We start from the raw sequence: 19,707 nt of genomic DNA, 5'->3' as shown, positions 1-19,707 counted from the left end.
TGTTTTAAGCCAAACATTCTGTTTGATAATGTGTATCTCTGCGGGCATATTTTAGGTCATGTTACACATCTGCAGACTTCCTGCTTCTTTGGGTGAAATTATTCTTTTCTCTAAATGGATTTGGACTGAATGCAATATTGCTTGATCTGTGCATATGGCAGAGTTCTTTTTGGAGAATATAAACACAAAAAAAACCCAGAGGAGTTCTGAGGATGGAGAACACTGCAAAGAAAGACATGCAGGCATGATTTTCATCTCACATTAAAACAAACTATGAAAAGGAATTAGACAGCTGACATCCAACACAAGCTATTATCTGTTTTGTTACTGTTCTCATGTATCTGCCTGTTGGAGTCAAAGGTATGTGGGTCATACCTTTATGGGTATGAGGTCCTCTGAGAGAAAGAGAACTCCCACTACCAGTCACTATGAGAAGAGGCTGATCTTGCTTTAGCATACAACCAAGGAAGAGGCTGATTTTAGACTAAAAGGAAAAAGAAGTTCTTTTGTCGTCCTATTAGGGAAGAAAAGATGACCCCTGCATATAGGACATTTTTTTTTCTATGGCTAAGCTTGAAGATAATCCTATCAGAGAACCAATGAAAGTAGACATTAAGGCCTGGAGATATGGGCTCCAGGAGTAGCCACGTAACTAGTAGCTCTCATTAATTACCCTGTTTCACACTTGCTAAGAGGATCTTGCCCTGACTTACAACCTGATCTAGGTGCGCCCATGCTGGAGTTGAACCACCACAGAACAGCAGTAGCCTGGGAAATACTGCTGCAGGAAATGCAGTGACTAACTGCACTGAAGTAAAAATTCAACTCTTTCGAGTCAGGAAACCAGATGGTGGCTTAAGTATGGGTCACCCAGAGACCTCCAGAAATATCAGAAAGGAGATATAAGGCTGAACATTCTATTGTGGAAGCATGACGGAGCCCCAGACCTCATATATTTTATATATATATATTATATATATAATAGAAATATAATTTTTTTTTAATTTTTTTTTAAATGTTTATTTATTTTTGGGACAGAGAGAGACAGAGCATGAACGGGGGAGGGGCAGAGAGAGAGGGAGACACAGAATCGGAAACAGGCTCCAGGCTCTGAGCCATCAGCCCAGAGCCCGATGCGGGGCTCGAACTCCCGGACCGCGAGATCGTGACCTGGCTGAAGTCGGACGCTTAACCGACTGCGCCACCCAGGCGCCCCTATAATAGAAATATAATTTTAAAAGGTAGTGAACTCTGGATCATACTGGTTATATTGAATATTTAAATAAATATTTTACCATCATATATGGAAATCTCCTCATCTGCATTATCTTTCTTAGCTTTTGATAAGACCCACCTATAAATAAAGATGAAAGCAAATACGTATCATTAAAAGTAAAGCCAGCAATTTATAGACACAACATATACTAGAAATACAACAAAAGATTACCCAATAGTCACTTCTCATTAAAAACTAAATGCTTAGAGGCTAAATAAGGATGCCCATACATAATCTCACAAGGCTAGAGTCCAAACACATTTGGAATCCACAATTTACTAGCTGTATGATCACACATCAGATAAACTAAGCCTCAGTTTCCTCACCTGTAAGGCGATAAAGCTATGGAGATAAATATAGTACTGACCTACCTACTTGGGACAGTGTCTGGCATATAAAAATCAATAAATAGTGGCATTTACTTTTTTAGCAATATTTAGGATGGGACAGTAATTTGAATTTGTCATCTGAAGTTAGATCATTAATATCAGTCCTTAGGAATGAAGAAATGGTATAATTTTTTTCCTTTATATTTGTAATTATTTTGCATATTTTCTTTGTATAAATGAATAACTCTCCAAGTTAAACATTTCTATCAATAACAAAAATGGTACTGGTTTACAGTGCCAAATAGAATACTTAAAAATTTTTTATAGTTCTGTAGTAGAGGCAATATTCATAGGCCAATAACTTTAAAAAGCTAATTAAATCAAAGAAAACATTCTCTTGAATGAATACTCACCCAGCCAACCTTCCACTATCAAAAGTTTCTGTAAAATATACTTCTCCTATAGGTTGAGGTGTTTTATATTTAATCTAGAAAATAGATTTTTTAAAATCTAAAGTTATTCATCTTCACAAATACTTTAAATAATCTCACTAGTTAAGAACCTAATATGCAATGCACATATAGGTAAAACAGATAAAAGGTGACATGACCTCAAAACTTTGTATCCTAGTGTGATAAGGTACAAGAGAATATAAAAGATACAATGATGAGAAAAATACTGTAAATGCAAATAAAAAATACACTGAGTCCTTCCAACACAGGAAGGATGGGAAAAAGTTCTAGAGAAAGCCTCATGACACAGCTGGCATGGCCTTGAAAGGCTTCTAACAGGTGACAACATTTGGGAATATAAATCATCAAAGACAGAGGACAGAGCATGGTCTAACGCATGTAAGATGAAAAACTTAGTAAGCATGTAGACAAGTTTAATATCAACTCTTAAATTTCACTGTTACATGATAGAGGATGAAGATACCATTTTGAGAGATTAGGAACCCAGAGAAGAGAAAGATTCAATACAGAAAGCACTGTAAAGCAATTATCTGCAAAGAATGGTTTCAAGTGTTCTGTAGTGTTAGCTGGTATGATGATGACAGTGATACTGGTGGTGGTTATATGGTGGCTCTTTTAATCCTCATAATACCTCTGTGAGCAAAATACTATTATTGCACCCATTTTACATATGATGAAACTGCGTGAGAGAGGCCAAGTAACTTGCCCACTGTGGCACAGTTAGATAGTTTTGGGACATGATATGAACTAAGGCTGTTTGGCTCCAAAGCTTATACACTTAACCATTATGCTGTATAGAACATATCAGCAAAACAATTTAAAAGATTAGAAATAATTTATTGACAAATTATCAAAACGTAATTTGAATTGATGAACAAATAAAATTTTGCCTAAAGTAATAGATCAATCTGGGTCGTTTCTGAATCAAGCTCTGTAATTTTATGTATATGATTACGAGATTTCTTTTTTCAGCCTTTAGGTAAAAGAATTCAGAAGTACTTTCTCTATTCACTGTCTCTACCCTAACCTGAGAGTACTTTTCCTGTCTATTTAAGGGGGGTGGATAGTAATAATCAAACACAATTCCACATAATTACTGACAGGGTCAAAATTCTGCTATCAAAATTGCCAATTTTTCTTTATTTTTTTTAATGTTTATTTATTTTTGAGAGAGAGAAAGAGCGCGAGCGGGGTAGGGGCAGAGAGAGAGGGAGACACAGAATCCGAAGCAGGCTCCAGGCTCCAAGATGTCAGCATAGCGCCCGACACAGGGCTTGAACTCACAGACGTGAGATCATGACCTGAGCTGAAGTTGGACGCCCAATGGACTGAGCCACCCAGGTGCCCCTGAAATTGCCAATTTTTCATGAAGTTTACTGAATTACAACTTTACTGTTCTCTATATTTTTATGGACTGGCAAAATGGACAATGGTACCACGAGGCTTCTTTCTATTAGATCACTCTTTAAATCACCAGAAGTTTATATTGCCCTTTATTTACATTTTACTGTGTCTAGATTACTTTTACTACATGCTTATAATACTATAAAATTAGAAGCATCAGAAATTGTTCTTTCCCTTTCCAACCACTTTTTTCAACTATCACCTAATACAGTTAAAATGGCAGGTATCTCTCAATTCATTTCAAGTTTTAACTTCCAAAGACTGTTGTAGTAGCTGTATCTCAATTAATCATCAGCACTTTGATTACTTAACTTTCTGTAGATCGCAGAACTAGGTTTTAAAAGAAATGTACTCATGGAGTTTAAAATTTAAAAGAGAAAGAATAATTACCTTAAACAGCTAAACAACACTTTCATTTGCAAATAAACAACTCTAAAATAAGTGAAGTCTATAACAATAATATATTTAAGCAGTTGCTGACACAATACAATTGATGCATTCTTACCATCAAAAATATTTCTGAAAAATTTCCTGATCGTCCCAATATTATCTATGAATATTCCTCAGTGTAAAAGTTCTTCTGGATTGACAAGATGTACAAAAATCTCCGCAAGGTTTTTCAGACTTGTTAGTCACCACCTCAAAACATATCTTAACAATGATGCGCCAGAAACGCAGGTGAGCCTTATTAAATGTCTACCTCATTACCACCTCCCTTTCTAATTCATCCTCCTATTTAGCATCTCCTTTCCTCAGACAAATAAGAAAAATGACTTATTTTATCTCTAGAACTGCAAATTACACTACCTTATCTTTTATCTGAAGAGGGCCAGCAGTGTCCAAAATAAGACTGAAAACCTTTCTCTTAGATAGAAGTGCTTAGCACTCTTTAGTCAGTGACAAATTCCTATTTTGATAATAAAAATCTTCTGCATATTTACTTAGTAATAAAACTGTGCTAGGTGCAATGCACAAATTTCTGTAATACATGAGCATTCTAAAACATGGCAAGAAATAGTTAGAAAAAAAGCAGTGTTTTTCTATTTATTTAGAAAATGACTACTATTAAAACTGAAATGAATCTTAGAGGTCACTCTCCTCTATATTCTGTGAAGGAATAATTTACAACTCATTTTGCAGTAACCTTACCTCTGAGGAGAGTTCACCTTCATTAACATCAATTTCTTCTGAATTTTCATCAAAATCTTCCATCTCACCACCATCATCCATAAATTCTGCATTAATTGAGATGAACAGAAGACCCAAATATAGCCAAAATCTTTGGAAATACATACTGATTACCTGTGAAATTAAGAGTTATCAGTGAAAAGAAAAGTTGTGAAAAATATGGAAGTACACTTACAAAGAAATAGTTTCTCTTTAATACCTCTTTTGTTCTAGGATAGCTTCATTAATGGCGGTATTTAAATACTTTGAATAAATAAAATACAAACTTCAACTCCTACAGGACACAGATCCTACAGCTACACACCTGCCTGTAAAAACAAAGAACCAAGAGCACAAAACCTAAAGAGATAAGCAACAGTGATTGCCAAACTCAAATATTATGTGGACTCCTTTAAAAGAAAGAAAAGGTTGGGGTTGGCACATGGTTGGCTCAGCAGATTAAGCATCTGATTCTTGATTTTGGCTCCCATCATGATCTCAAGGTTTGTGAGATCCATTCGGCTCTGTGCCGACAGCATGGAGCCTGCTTGGAATTCTCTCTCTGCCCCTCCCCTGCTCCCTCACACTCTGTCTCCCTCTCTCTCTCTCTCTCTCTCTCTCTCTCTCTCTCAAAATAAACAAGTAAACATTAAAAAAAATCATGGTTCTCAAATTTATTACAATCTTGCTTAAGTGTATATAAACATACAACTGAAGTTTCATAATTATAAAACCAAAGTATGTTTACATATAAACACCAAAAACCTAAAGAAAAAATTTTTTATCATAATTTCACGTAAGTCTTTTACTGAATCAAATCACAGCTAAAGACAAATAAATATGGACTTACTGCAATCAGGTTGACTGTACTGGATAAACTTCTTTTACATTTATCATAATACTTTGATGACTCAATAATCTAACCTTTTCTCTAAGTACTGCAAAATGTCTGTTCATTATTATAGCATTACTTGAGTAGAAATCAAATATAATTTGGCTGCCTTTTGGCAGAAATACATGATTTGTATGTCTTGCTCTATTCTCATTAACATGTTAAAATTCAAGTTTTATTTTTTGGTGCCAATGGCCTTTTAAACACAAAGTAAATGTGGATACTGAACTCGTGTGGCAGTCCTTGGTTATAAGGTGGTCAGAGATCCAGATGATCCATAGTACAGTTCTATTACTTTTTTCCCCCAGTTACCATCATTATGAAAGCTTTTTTTTTTTAAATTTTTTTAATCTTTATTTATTTTTGAGAGAGAGACAGCATGTGAGCAGGGGAGGAGCAGAGAGAGAGGGAGACACAGAATAGGAAGAAGGCTCCAGGCTCCAAGTTGTCATCACAGAGCCCGACGCGGGGCTTGAACTCATGAACCGTGAGACCATGACCTGAGCCGAAGTCAGACGCTTAACTGACTGGGCCACCCAGGGGCCCCATGAAAACTTTTTTTAAAAGTAAATTCTTATCACTCTTACATCTTTCAGAACGTTTCTATAGACCTACATTGGTCCGCTTTAGAAACACTGGTATGAGATTAGCAATTTACATCCACCAGAATGGCTATAATCAAAAAGAGAAAGTAACAACTCCTGAGAGGATATAAAGAAATTGGCACCTTTATACATTGCTGGTAGGAATGTATAATGATGTAAGTTTTGGAAGTAGTATGTCAGTCCTTTAAAATGTTAAAAATAGAATTACCCTATAACCTAGCAATTCCACTACTAGGTATCTGCCAGAGAGAAATGAAAACATATATCTACACAAAAACTTAAATATGGATGCTTAAAGAAACATTTTCATAATTAGCCAAAAGGTACAAACAACACAAATATCCATCTACTAATGGTTAGACAAAATATGGGCTATCTATACGATAAAATATTACTTAGCAATAAAACTGAATGGTATACTGATATGTTCAAGATAGATGAATCTCAAAAAACATGCTGAGTGAAAGAAGCCCGTAATAAAAGACCACATATTGTATGATCCCATTGAAAAGAAATAGGTAAATTTATAGAAACAGAAAATAGATTCAGTGAGTGCCTAGGGAAAGGAATTGGAAGAAAGGGTTAAGGGAGGTAAGGTTTTTGGGGAGGTAATGAAAATGTTCTAAAATTGGATATGGTAATGGTTACATAACTCTGTTAAGTATATTAAAACCCATTGACTTTTACACATTAAACAAGTGAACTTGAAAGTGCAAATACTGTATTAATAAAGTTGTTCTTAGAAAATAAACATTATAGGGGCGCCTGGGTGGCGCAGTCGGTTAAGCGTCTGACTTCAGCCAGGTCACGATCTCGCGGTCCGTGAGTTCGAGCCCCGCGTCGGGCTCTGGGCTGATGGCTCAGAGCCTGGAGCCTGTTTCCGATTCTGTGTCTCCCTCTCTCTCTGCCCCTCCCCCGTTCATGCTCTGTCTCTCTCTGTCCCAAAAAAATAAATAAACGTTAAAAAAATTTTTTTTTTTAAAAAGAAAAGAAACATTATAAAAAGTTTTTTTTCCCATATAGTTAGCCCAGCTAATTAGAACCTTTCTTTTTTTTTTTTTTTAAATCCCCATCCCCTATATCTCCCATCCACCCACCCACCTTCCCTCTGGTAACAATCTGTTCTGTATAGTTAGAAGCCTGTTTCTTGGTTTGTCTCTCTTTTTTCCCTACATTCTTTTGTTTTGTTTCTTAAATTCCACACAAGTGAGATCACATGGTATTTGTCTTTCTCTGACTGCCTTATTTCATTCAGCATAATACTCTCTTGTTCTATCAGTGTTGTTGCAAATGGCAAGATTTCATTCCTTTTTATGGCTGAGTAATATTCCATTGTATATATATATACCACAACTTCTTTATCACTCATCCATCAATGGACACTTGGGCTGTTTCCATGGTTTGGCTACATCCCATGAAGTAGTGTTTTTGTGTTTTGGGGGTAAATACCCAGTAGTGTGATTACTGGATCATAGGGTAGTTCTACTTTTAATTTTTTGAGGAAACTCCATACTGTTTTCCACAATGACTGCACCAATTTTTATTCCCACAAACAGTGCAAAAGGGTTCCTTTTTCTCCACATCCTTGCCAATGCTTGTTTCTTGTATTTTTGATTTTAGCCATTCTGACAGGTATGAGATGATATCTCATTGTAATTTGATTTGCAATTCCCTGATGATGAGTGATACAGAGTATCTTCTCATGTGTCTGTTGGCCATCTGTATGTCTTTTTTTGAGGAAATGTCTGTTCATGTTTTGTGTCCATTTTTAAGTAGATTGTTTTCTGAGTGTTGAGTTGTATCAGTTCTTTGTATATTTTGGATCCTAACCCTTTATCACATGTCATTTGCAAAGATCTTCTCCCATTCCATAGGTTGCCTTTTAGTTTTAGTTTCCTTCACTGTGCAGAAACTTCTAATTGTGATGTAGTCCCAATGGTTTTTGCTTTTATTTCCCTTGCCTCAAGAGACATATCTAGAAAAAATGTTGCTATAGCTGATGTCAGAGAGATTACTGCCTATACTCCCTTCAAAAATTTTTATGGTTTCAGGTCTTTAATCCATTTTGAGTTTGTTATTGTGTATGGTGAAAGAAAATGGTCCAGTTTCATTCTTTTGCATGTGGCTGTACAGTTTTCCCAACACCATTTGTTGAAAAGACTTTTCCTATTATATATTCATTCCTTCTTTATTAAAGATTACTTGACCATATAACTGTGGATTTCTGGGTTTTCTGTTCTATTCCATTGATCAATGTGTCTATTTTTATGCCAGCACCAAACTGTTTTAATTACTACCACTTTGTAATATAACTTGAAGTCTGGAATTGTGATACTTCCAGTTTTGTTTGTCAAGGTTGTTTTGGCTATTTGAGGTCCTTTCTGATTCCGTACAAATTTTAAGATTGTTTTTCTAGTTCTATGAAAATCGCTCTTGGCATTTTTATAGGGATTGCATTAAATCTGTAGATTGTTTTGGGTAGTATAGGGACTTTTTAACAATATTTGTTCTTCTAACCCATGAGCATGGAATGTCTTTCCATTTCTTTGAGTCATACTGAATTTCTTTCAACAATGTTTTCTAGTTTTCAGAGTATAGGTCTTTCACTTCTTTGGTTATGTTTATTCCTAGATATTTTATTGTTTTTGGTGTAATTGTAAATGGGATGGTCTTCTTAATTTCACTTTCTGCTGCTTCATTATTAGCATATAGGAATGCAACATATTTCTCTATTTTTGTATCCCGCAAATTTAATGAATTCATTTATCAGTTCTAGTAGATTTTGGTGGAGTCTTTCAGGTTTTCTCTATATAGTTATCATGTCACCTGCAAATACTGAAAGTTTTGCTTCTTCCTTACCATTTTGGATGCCCTTTATTTTTTTATGTTGTCTAATTGCTGTGGCTAGAACTTTCAGTATTACGTTGAATAAAAGTGGTGAGAGTGAACATCCTTGTCTTGCTCCTGACCTTAGGGGGAAAGCTCTGTTTTTCATCATTGAGCACTGTGTTGGCTATGGGTTTTTAATATAAAATCTCTATTATTTTGAGATATGTTCCCTCTAGAACTACTTTGCAGAGGTTTTTTTTTTTTTTATCATGAATTGATGTTGTACTCTGTCAAATTATTTTTCTGCATATGTTGAAATGATACGGTTTTCATCCTTTCTCTTATTGATGTGACGTTATCATGTTGATTGTTCTGCAAGTATTGAACCACCCTTGCATCCTAAGAATAAATCCCACTTGATCATGGTGTATTATTTTTTAAAATATATTCTTGAATTCAGTTTGCTAATATTTTGTTGAGGATTTTTGCATCTATATTTATGAAAGATGTTGGCCTGTAGTTCTGTCTTTTCTTGTGGTGTCTTTATCTGGTTTTGGTAGCAGGGTGGTACTGGCCTCATAGAATGAATTTGGAAGTTTTCCTTCCTGTTATATTTTTTGAAATAGTTTGAGAAGGGCTATTACTCTTCTTTAAATGTTTGGTAGAATTTGGGGCACCTGGGTGGCTCAGTCAGTTAAGAGTCCAACTCTTGGTTTTGGCTCAGGTCAAGATCTCACAGCTTGTGGGTTCAAGCCCTGCATCCAGCCCCACGTCCAGCTTGCATTGAGTCCCATGTCGGGCTCCAGGATCCATGCTGCCACTGCTAGTGCAGAGCCTGCTTGGGGTTCTCTAACTCCTCTCCCTCTTTGCCCCTCCCCTGCTCACACACTCTCTTTCTCTCTCTCAAAATAAATAAACTTAAAAAAAAAAAAAGACTTTTCAATGTTTGGTAGAATTTGCCTGTGAGGCCATCTGGTACTATATTTTGTTTGTTGGGAGTTTTTTGATTACTGATTCAATTTCACTGCTGGTAATTAGTCTGTTCAAATTTTCTATTTCTTCCCATTTTAGTCTTGGTAGGCTACATATTTGTTTCTAGGAATTTATCCATTTCTTCTAAGTTGTCCAATTTGTTGGCATATGGGTTTTTATAATATTGTTACAACTGTTTGTATTTCTGTGGTGTCAGTTGTTATTTCTCCTCTTTCATTAGTAATTTTGTTTATCTTCTTTATTTTTTTACTGAGTCTTGCTAGAGGCTTATCAATTTTGTTGATCATTTCAAAGAACCAGCTTCTGGTTTCACTGACTTGTGATTAGAACTTTCTCTAATGAGATCAAAACTTTATGTGAATATGTGGGCCAGTTGGCCTTGATTTCTTCTAAGGGACACTGAATATAACACTAAAGCTTACTTTGAAAAATGTGTGTTTTTTTTTTTCAATGACACCAATTTACAATAGGAATATTCTATATTAAAAAGTGTGTCAATATCACCATCTTTATGGACAAAGACAACACAAAAAGTGATGCATGCTGTTATTTGTTGGAAGAGTTTGAGAACTCTCTGAATCATAAAAAAGAGGTGTAACTGAGAAAGTAAATTTAAAGAGATCAGTTGGACTCAATAACCATAGGTAGGTTTATTTAAAATTTTTTGTACTTATTGACAGAGAAATGAGTGCACTGCAAATTGCTTATTAATTGTTAAAATTCTAAAGCTTCAGGTGTGCCTGGGTGGCTTAGTTGGTTAAGTTGCCAACTCTTGATTTTGGCTCAGGTCATGATCTCATGGTTCATGAGATCAAGCCCCACATTGGGATCTGTGCTGACAGCAAAGAGCCTGCTTAGGATTCTCTCTCTCTTTCTCTCTCTCTCTCTCTCTCTCTCTCTCTCTCTCTGCCCCTCCCCAATGCATGCATGCATGCTCACATGTGCTCTCTCTCCCTCTCTCTCAAAATAAATAAACATTTTAAAAAATTATAATAATTCTAAAAGCTTCATTGTTCTAAAGTTTTACAAGCCTTGCATATTTACATAGTGTAGTAAAGTCTTTTGCTTGAGTTACTATTTGAGTAAAACAGAAATGCATAAAATAATACTAATAATTAACATTAGTATCACTGATGGCCCATATCTCCTCCTTTAAAATTAAAACACACTTTAGTTTCCTAATAGTTTGTCAAAAAAAATATTCTAAGTGCTTTGTTTGAGCTCTGGTGTATTGGGCTGTTGGGAAAAGTTAAGGCGAAACCAAGCAGGCAGTGCTCTCTCTGGAATCCTATTCTCACATCAACCAGGGCAATCCCCATTCTATTTTCTATATTATAGTTCTTCCTAACTTTCCTTCAGAAATAAACAGTTGGCAAAGCTTCATGAAAAAAAGTTTCGAAAATCTTTTATCTTAAAATCTGTCTCTTCTCTAAAGTTCTAGGACTATGATCATGCATTTGCATAAAGGGAGGAGCCAAATTAATCTGCAGCCCAGGACGTGAATAGGATAGGCATTATTACTTCCCATCTACAAATTGAAAACAGATTTTAAAACTTGGTCAAAGTCACATGGGTTGAAAATGTGAAACAAGATCAGAATCTAGAACTGTACATTAATATACCATGCTACCTCTAAATTTAATCTTATCCCACTGCATTATTATATGCTTTTTGATAAAGCAACAGAAAGAAATTACAAAAATAGTAACAGCATATGTTTTCAAAATTCTTGAAAATTTCTCAAATTTAGGTTATTAGTATTAAGTTATTAAGATATTTACCCAGAAATGAATGCATGACCTTACTACAGAAGTGAAATACTTAAAAATAAATTGCTATTGGTCACAAACCATTCTGTAGCCAATGCAGTTCTATAGATAATAGTCTCCATTTAAAAATGATGTAGTTCAAGGTTGTTGCTGCTGTTCATTCCTTTTTTAAAAAAATCAGAAATATAGACCTAATAGTTTCTGTTTAATTCTTGAGTGCTCTATTATTATTCAATAATGCACCAGCTGACAACTGAGAATTAAATCATGAAGGTCAGGGGCGCCTGGATGGCTCAGTCATTAAGCATCTGACTTCGACTCAGGTCATGATCTCACAGTTTGCAAGTAAGAGTCTCACATCTTTTCACAGAGCTCCAGCCCTGTCTTGGGTGAATATGAGCCCCACTTTGGGTAAAACATGAGCTCCAGATGAGCCCCAGTTTTCTCTCTCTCTCTCTCCCCCGCCCCCCCCCCCTTTTGGATTCTCTCTCTCTGCCCCTCACTCACTTGCACGTTCTGTCAAAAAAAAAACTCATGGTCACAGTATTACTTGAAAGATATCACACTATGGTACCAATATATCATCAAGCTTCAAACAAAACTATGAAGTTTGTCACATATTTCTTAAAGGAAGTGGTAAAATATGGCCAGGTCTGTATTGGAACTTTGAGAGGCCTGACAATGGGGTACTACCACAAAACACAAGTAACTAATTTGTGTAAAGACATGTTTTTAATTGTGGTAGAATACGCAACATAAAAGCTACCATTTAAACCAATTTTAACTGTTCAATTCAGTAGTGCATTTACACCATTGTATAACCAATCTCCAGAACTCTCTTCATCTTGTACAGCTCATAACTCTATACCATTAAGCAACAATGTTCTCATTCATCTTCCCTCAAACCCCTGGCAACCATCATTCCTTTATTAGTTCTTACATTTTTTTTGGTACAGTCTTTAAGTTTTTTTCTACATATAACATCATGTTATCTATGAATAAATTTTATTTCTTCTTTTTTAATTTTATTTCTTTTTCTTGCCTAATTGCTCCTGCCAGGACTCCCAATAATATGTTGAATAGAAGTGTCAAAAACAGACATACTTGTTTTGTTCTAGTTCTTAGAGGAAAAGCTTTCAGTCATTCACCATTGAGTATGGTGTTAGCTGTTGGCTTTTTACATACGGCCTTTGTTATGTTGTTACTATTAAAGGTAGTTTCTTTCTATACATAGTTTGAGTGTCCATCATATAAAGGTGGTGAATCTTGTCAATTGCTGTTTCTGCATCAACTGAGATAATCATGTCCCCCCCCCGTCCATTTTGATAATGTGTTATAGTACATTGATTAATTTTCATATGTTGAAACATCCTTGCATGCTAGGAATAAATCCCACTTGTTCATGGTGCATAATCTTTTTTTTTTTTTTTCAACGTTTATTTATTTTTGGGACAGAGAGAGACAGAGCATGAACGGGGGAGGGGCAGAGAGAGAGGGAGACACAGAATCGGAAACAGGCTCCAGGCTCCAGGCTCTGAGCCATCAGCCCAGAGCCCGACGCGGGGCTCGAACTCACGGACCGCGAGATTGTGACCTGGCTGAAGTCGGACGCTTAACCAACTGCGCCACCCAGGCGCCCCATGCATAATCTTTTTAATATACTTCTGAATTCTGTTTGCTAGTATTTTGTTAAGGGTTGTGGCATCAACATTCATTAGGGATATTGGTCTGTAGTTTTCTTGTAGTTTCTTTGTCTGGCTTTGGTATCAGGGTAACACTATCCTCATGGAATGAGTTTGGAAGTGTTCCTTCCTCTTCAATTTGTCAAAAGAATTAGAGGAGGATTGGTAATAATCTTTCTTTCAATGTTTGGTAGACAAATAGACTTTATTTGCTCCTAGGTTTTTATTTGTTGGAAGGTTTTTGATTACTGATTCAATCTCCTTTCTAGTTATAGATCTGTTCAGATTTTCTATTTCATCATGATTTAGTCTTAATAGATTCTATGTTCTAGGAATTTATCCTTTCATCTAGATTAACCAGATGTTGGCATATAATTGTTCATAGTATTCTCTTACAGTCCTTTTTATATCTACGCAATCGGTGTAATGTCCCCTCTTTCACTTCTGATTTTAGTTGAGTCTTTTTTTTCTTACTCAGTATAGCTAAAGCTTGGTTAATTTTGTTGATCTTTTCAAAAAACCAACTCTTAGTTTCAGTGATTTTTCTCTATTGCTTATCTACTCTCTATTCCATTTATCTCTCTCTCACCTAATCTTTATTATTTCTTTCCTTTTTCTAGTATTGGTTTTTCTAGTTCTTTAAGGTGTAAAGTTAGGTTGTGAATTTTAGATCTTTATTTTTTAATGTAAACATCAACAGCTATAAATTTCCCTTTTTGCAAAACTTTCACTGTATCTCATAAGTTTTGGTATGTTGCATTTCTGTTTTCACTTATCTCAAGATATTTTCTATGTTGCATTTCTGTTTTCACTTATCTCAAGATATTTTCTAATTTCCTTATGATTTCCTCTTTGGCCTTTTGGTATGTTTAAGAGTATGTTGTTTAATTTCCACATATTTGTGGATTTTCCTGGTTTCCTTCTGCTATTGATTTCTCATTTCATTACATTACAATTTGGAAAAAATACCATGTATGATTTCAGTTTTTAAAAAAATTATTAAGATATGTTTTTTGGCCTAACATATGGTCTATCCTACAAAATATTCCATGTATACTTAAGAAAAAATAATTATTTTGTGGAGCCTGGGTGGCTCACTTGGTTAAGTGTCTGACCCTTGGTTTTAGCTCAGGTCATAATCTCACGGTTTCATGAATTCAAGCCCCATATTGAGCTCTGCACTGGCAGTGTGGAGCCTGCTTAGGATTTTCTCTCCTCCTCTGTCTCTGCCCTTGTCCCAACTTGTACTATCTCTGTCTCTTTTAAAATAAATAAATAAGTGTAAAAAAAAAGAAAAATAATGTATTTGTATCAATATTCATCAGGAATATTGGTCTGTACTTTTCTTGTAGTGTCTTTGCCTAGCTTTGGTGTCTGAGTAATACTGTCCTCATAAAATGACTCTGAAAGTATTCTCTCCTCTTTGATTTTTTGGAACAGTTTGAGGAAGACTGATATTCATATTTATTTCAATTGATTGGCATTAATTTTTCTTACTGTTGTTAGATAGAGTGTTCCGTATATGTCTATTAGGTCCAGTTGGTGTATAGTGTTGTTCAAGTCCTCTATTTCCTTATTGATTTAAATGGTTATACGATTTTAGTGTAGCCAGCACTTGTTTATATGGTATAAGGTAAAACATTTAATGCTGATACTATCCCCTCTGCCCCCGGTTATAAACATATAAAAAATTGTAGGCCCAGGGTTCTAAGCTTCCTGTGTATTCCTTACTCCACACAGATTGCTGAAATCACTAAATAGTATTTGTGCCTTCATAAGGTAGAAGGGAGGCCCTAGAGAAATCCATCTATTGTCATGTATCCGTCATCTCATGTATGTTCTCTGCACTGCTTCTGCACTGATTCAATAACAAATTACAGCACATGTGACTTTGGCCAAGTATGAGATGCCATTCTAGCTCATCTCTGAAACCAAGACCAAGCAGCCTGATCTACCTCGAAGCGTTTCAGCAACATTACCTAAAAGCCCTATTGAATCTCCACTGTGAGCCCATAGTCACAAATTATAAAGTGCAGCTCGTTTACTGGTATTGAAGTAATGCTCACTCCCACATTGAAGGTAGCTGCTGCTACAGCACGAAAACAAAAAACAATCACAGGATACCCAATGATTGTTTTAAAGCGTGAGAGACATTGTTGGCTGATCACCATGCCCAAGGGACATGACTGGACTACATTTTCCTTGGTGTTAGGTGAGTCTGAGTCTGAAGGCCTGAGAGCCAAAAGTCAATGGTAAAAGTTCAAGCCTGAAAGCCAGCAGGCTCGGGACGCAAACACAACCAATGTTTCAGTTCGGGTCCAAAGACAGAAAAAGACTGAAGTCCCAGCTCAAACAGTCAGGCAGGAGGAATTCCCTCTTCCTCACCAGAGGGTCAGCCTTTCTGTTCAATTCAGGCCTTCATCTGACTGGATGAAGTACCCACACTGGGAAGAGCAATCTGCTTTCCTCAGCCTGTCACTCAAATTTTAACCTCATCCAAAAACACCCTCACATACACACCCAGAATAACGTTTAAACGTACCTGGGCACCTTGTGGTTCAGTCAAGTTGGCACACTCCTCCAGAATGCCACAACCAGAAATTGTGTTAGGTCTCTGAGATAGTTTTATTTTCTATTGGAGCACTACCTTGACTAATACATACTTTTAACTAACACCAGGCATTTTTTTTTCTAAATCAGAAAAACCTAGAAATAATGAAAATACCTCAAGCAATACAGCACAACAGTAGAAAAAGAACCATGAGACCAGAAATAATAGTTGAAAATACAACTTTCTGGGAGTTCGGACACTGCAGTACTACAAAACATTTCAAGAAGTCTGGATCTGATCCTAGAAGGTGAGAAACTACCGAGGTCTGAGATTAATGAAATGAACGAAGATGAAATCCTGGATATAAAAATATTACTTTGGTTATACTAGGCTCATTTTCAAAATAATGTTTATATAAATATTATAAAAATATACTTACCTATGTATTTAGGATTTATACTACTTTTACATAGTTCCAAAGAATAGCTTGAGGTATCATGCAAAACAAAAAAACAGACAAAAGTTGCTGAGGACTGGTACTCCTTCTCATTTCTGTATTCCCAGTACCCAAGAGTGCTGGCATGTGATAGGAACAGATACATGTGTATAGAATCAATGAATGAATGCATACGTAAGAGGGGGAAAAAAAAGTCAGGTGGCAGAGGGACTAGACGTTAGTAAGCAACAAACTAGGATGAGTTTCTTGTTGAGGCAGTACGCAGCAATAAATTTAGCAAAAAGATTTTTACACAATTAGAGGAAAGCAAAAATAAAATGAGGGAGTTTTCATTGTCTACAAAAGTCTACGAGATCCTTAAAGAGAAAAATCCTCTTTTAGAATTAACTGCTAGAAAAATTTATGGACTGAATCCCTACATAATAAATGTCTTTATTGTCTTGAAAGAAAAATAGTTATGTCAATACTTCTAACATTGGCCTCCTAAAGTTTGTTAGAACATTGGTAAAACTTAACACAGCAAATGTATTTCTATAGAGAAAAGAGATAATGGTCCAGAAAGTTTGCAATTTTATGATCTAATTTAATATGGGGAAATTAATCATATTTTTAAGTTCTATTCTATATTAAGAAACATCTCTTCTTATGAGTTATTTCAGAATCTTGCTACAGACAGCATTTTAACCACCCAATTCATAATTTACTAGGAAAGATAGTGAACAAAAAGATCAAATTAAGAGGTTTTGTGTTACCATATCACAAAAATAAAACTGGACAAATTCTCACCAAAATTAGAGGGCATTCTTAGAGTTTTCTATGTAACACATAGAAAATTCACTTTGAAAGATCACAAATGAGGTAGAGAGGCAGGTAATGGCGGCATCTTAGAAGGCAGCCTTCTTCCAAAGAAGCTGCAAGACTCCATTTGAAATGCAGTTATTTTCTCACAGAAGAAACGAGCATGCTTCAGAATAAGCTGCATCAGGGATTTATTAATCGTGATGACTGATGTGTCCAGAAATTCAGGGAAGGTTAGCCAATAGATAATAAAATTCATCATTCACAAATTCATTTAACAACTATTTATGATTGCCAATTATGTGCCAGGAACTATGTTAGACGCTGAATTTACAGTAATTAGCAAAACATACATAGAAAGGCCTTGATCTGAAAGAGCTTCTAGTCTAGGATGGAGAGCAGACATCAAACGAATAACCCAGGTATTACAGGTAAACTATAATACAGAAAAGTAAATAAGTTCTGGGGTGCCCGGCTGACTCAGACAGTGGAGCATGAGACTCTTGATCTCAGGGTTGTGAGTTCGAGCCCCACTCTGGGTATAGAGATTACTTAAAAATAAAATCTTTGGGGCGCCTGGGTGGTGCAGTCGGTTAAGCGTCCGACTTCAGCCAGGTCATGATCTCGCGGTCCGTGAGTTCGAGCCCCGCGTCGGGCTCTGGGCTGATGGCTCAGAGCCTGGAGCCTGCTTCCGATTCTGTGTCTCCCTCTCTCTCTGCCCCTCCCCCGTTCATGCTCTGTCTCTCTCTGTCCCCAAAATAAATAAACGTTGAAAAAAAAAATTTAAAATTAAAAATAAAATCTTTAAAAAAAAGAAAAGTAAATAAGTTCTAAGAGTTGGTAACTGGGAAAGTGAATTTGCATAGTAGGGGAAAGGTCAGAGAAAGCCTCCTTGAGAAAGTTACATTTAAGGTGTGATGTAAAGGATAGATGTAAAGGTGTGATTTCCCTAGGCCAAGGACAAAGGAAGCAGCAGCACATGATGAAGGAACGGAAAGGGGAAGAGTGGAGCAAGAAGAGTAAGAAGTGCTGTCTCGAGTACATACTATTTTACAAACGTCATTCTAGTCTTTGCAGCACTCTGTGGTGAAGGCATTAGCATCCCATTATACGTAAGCAAAGCAAGGCTCAGGGAGATAGGTAACTTACCTAAGAATACAGACTGCCACTAAATAGAAGGGGCAAGACTCAAAGTTAGGTCTAGTTTCAGGCTATACATTCCTTTTACTCAGGCTCTAAGATTAGAACAAATGACATTAAAGTTCTAGGCCTGGGGTGCCTGGGTGGCTCAATCAGTTAAGCATCCGACTTCGGCTCAGGTCATGATCTCACTGCTCATGGGTCAAGCCCCGCATTGGGCTTTACACTGACAGTTCAGAGCCTGGAGCCTGCTTCAGATTCTATGTCACCTTCTCTCTCTGCCCCTCCCCTGCTTGTGCTCCCTCTCTCTCTCAAAAATAATAATTAAATAACTATTAAAAAAATAAAGTGCTAGGCCTATAAAATATAAAGTTAAATATTTTCTCTTCCATCCTTTAGACATATATTTTGGTTTCTGTGGGTTTTTTACTTGAAAATCCTTTTTTTATGTGTATCCAAACTATGACTTATGCATATATAGTTTAAATGGCTTTTAAAATCTTTCCAGCAAAGATTTTAAAGCAGCTTAAGCCTATATAAAAATATAAAAACTAACAACTTCATGGTAATACCTTACATTACTATGACCCTTTAAAATTTTACAGTGCTCATATAAATTTTAAGACATTTAAGAAGATAATTGGCTTACTATCGGAACTATAATTATCACGTGCCAGATAACATAAATGTATCTAGGTATCTCCTCTCCTTAACAAAGCTAGAAGGTATGTTTTCATTAACTGTTAATAATACTTCTACTTTCCTACGGTAGACAGAATAATGACCCCCCCAAAGATATTTACACCCTAATCCTTGGGTCTTGTGAATGTTACCTCATATAGCAAAAAGGGCTTTAAAGATGGAATTAAGGTTGCTAATTAGCTGACCCTAAAATAGAGGGACTATGCTGGATTATCCAGGTGGGCCCAATTTAATTACATGGGCCCTTAAAAGTAGAAGAGAAAGTCCTTGAGAGATGGGTAGAAGAGATTTGAAGAGTAAGAGGAACTTCACCCACCAGAGAGACCTTGTAGACGGAGGAAGGGGGCCGTAAGCCAAGCAATGTGAATAGTCTCTAGAAGCTGAAAACAGCCCTCAGCTGACTGTCAACAAACAGGAACCTTAGTCCTACAGCCACAAGAAACAGTTCTGCCACCAACCTGAATGAACAAGGAAGCAGAACTTTCCCAGAGCTTCTAGTAAACAGTGATGCCTGGCCTACGCCTTGATGTTAGCTCCGTGAGACTGTGTCAGACTTCTGGCCTATAGAACTGTGAGAAAATAAATCTGTATTGCTTTAAGATCCTACATTTGTGGGATAAGTTCTGGCAGCAATGAAAAC

General features: G+C 36.2%; 1 protein-coding gene across 1 annotated transcript in view; it reads right to left on the bottom strand.

Moving 5' to 3' along the window:
* The window catches only part of CLGN (calmegin), a 51,398-nt gene that overhangs the window by 28,221 nt on the left and 3,470 nt on the right, over positions 1-19,707 (bottom strand). The window contains exons 2-4 of the mRNA XM_040473484.1: positions 4,632-4,784; positions 2,019-2,092; positions 1,296-1,354 (exon numbers count right to left, since the gene is read on the bottom strand). Coding sequence (XP_040329418.1) covers positions 1,296-1,354; positions 2,019-2,092; positions 4,632-4,775 — 277 coding nt within the window. The 5' untranslated portion in view covers positions 4,776-4,784. The remainder of the gene's footprint in view (positions 1-1,295; positions 1,355-2,018; positions 2,093-4,631; positions 4,785-19,707) is intronic.

This window comes from Herpailurus yagouaroundi, unplaced genomic scaffold (genome assembly GCF_014898765.1).
Source record: "Herpailurus yagouaroundi ecotype Mexico unplaced genomic scaffold, PumYag 28, whole genome shotgun sequence".
Classification (NCBI taxonomy): Eukaryota; Metazoa; Chordata; class Mammalia; order Carnivora; family Felidae; genus Herpailurus; species Herpailurus yagouaroundi.
The sequence above is the reverse complement of the archived record's forward strand: the minus strand, read 5'-3'. Positions and strand labels throughout refer to the sequence as shown.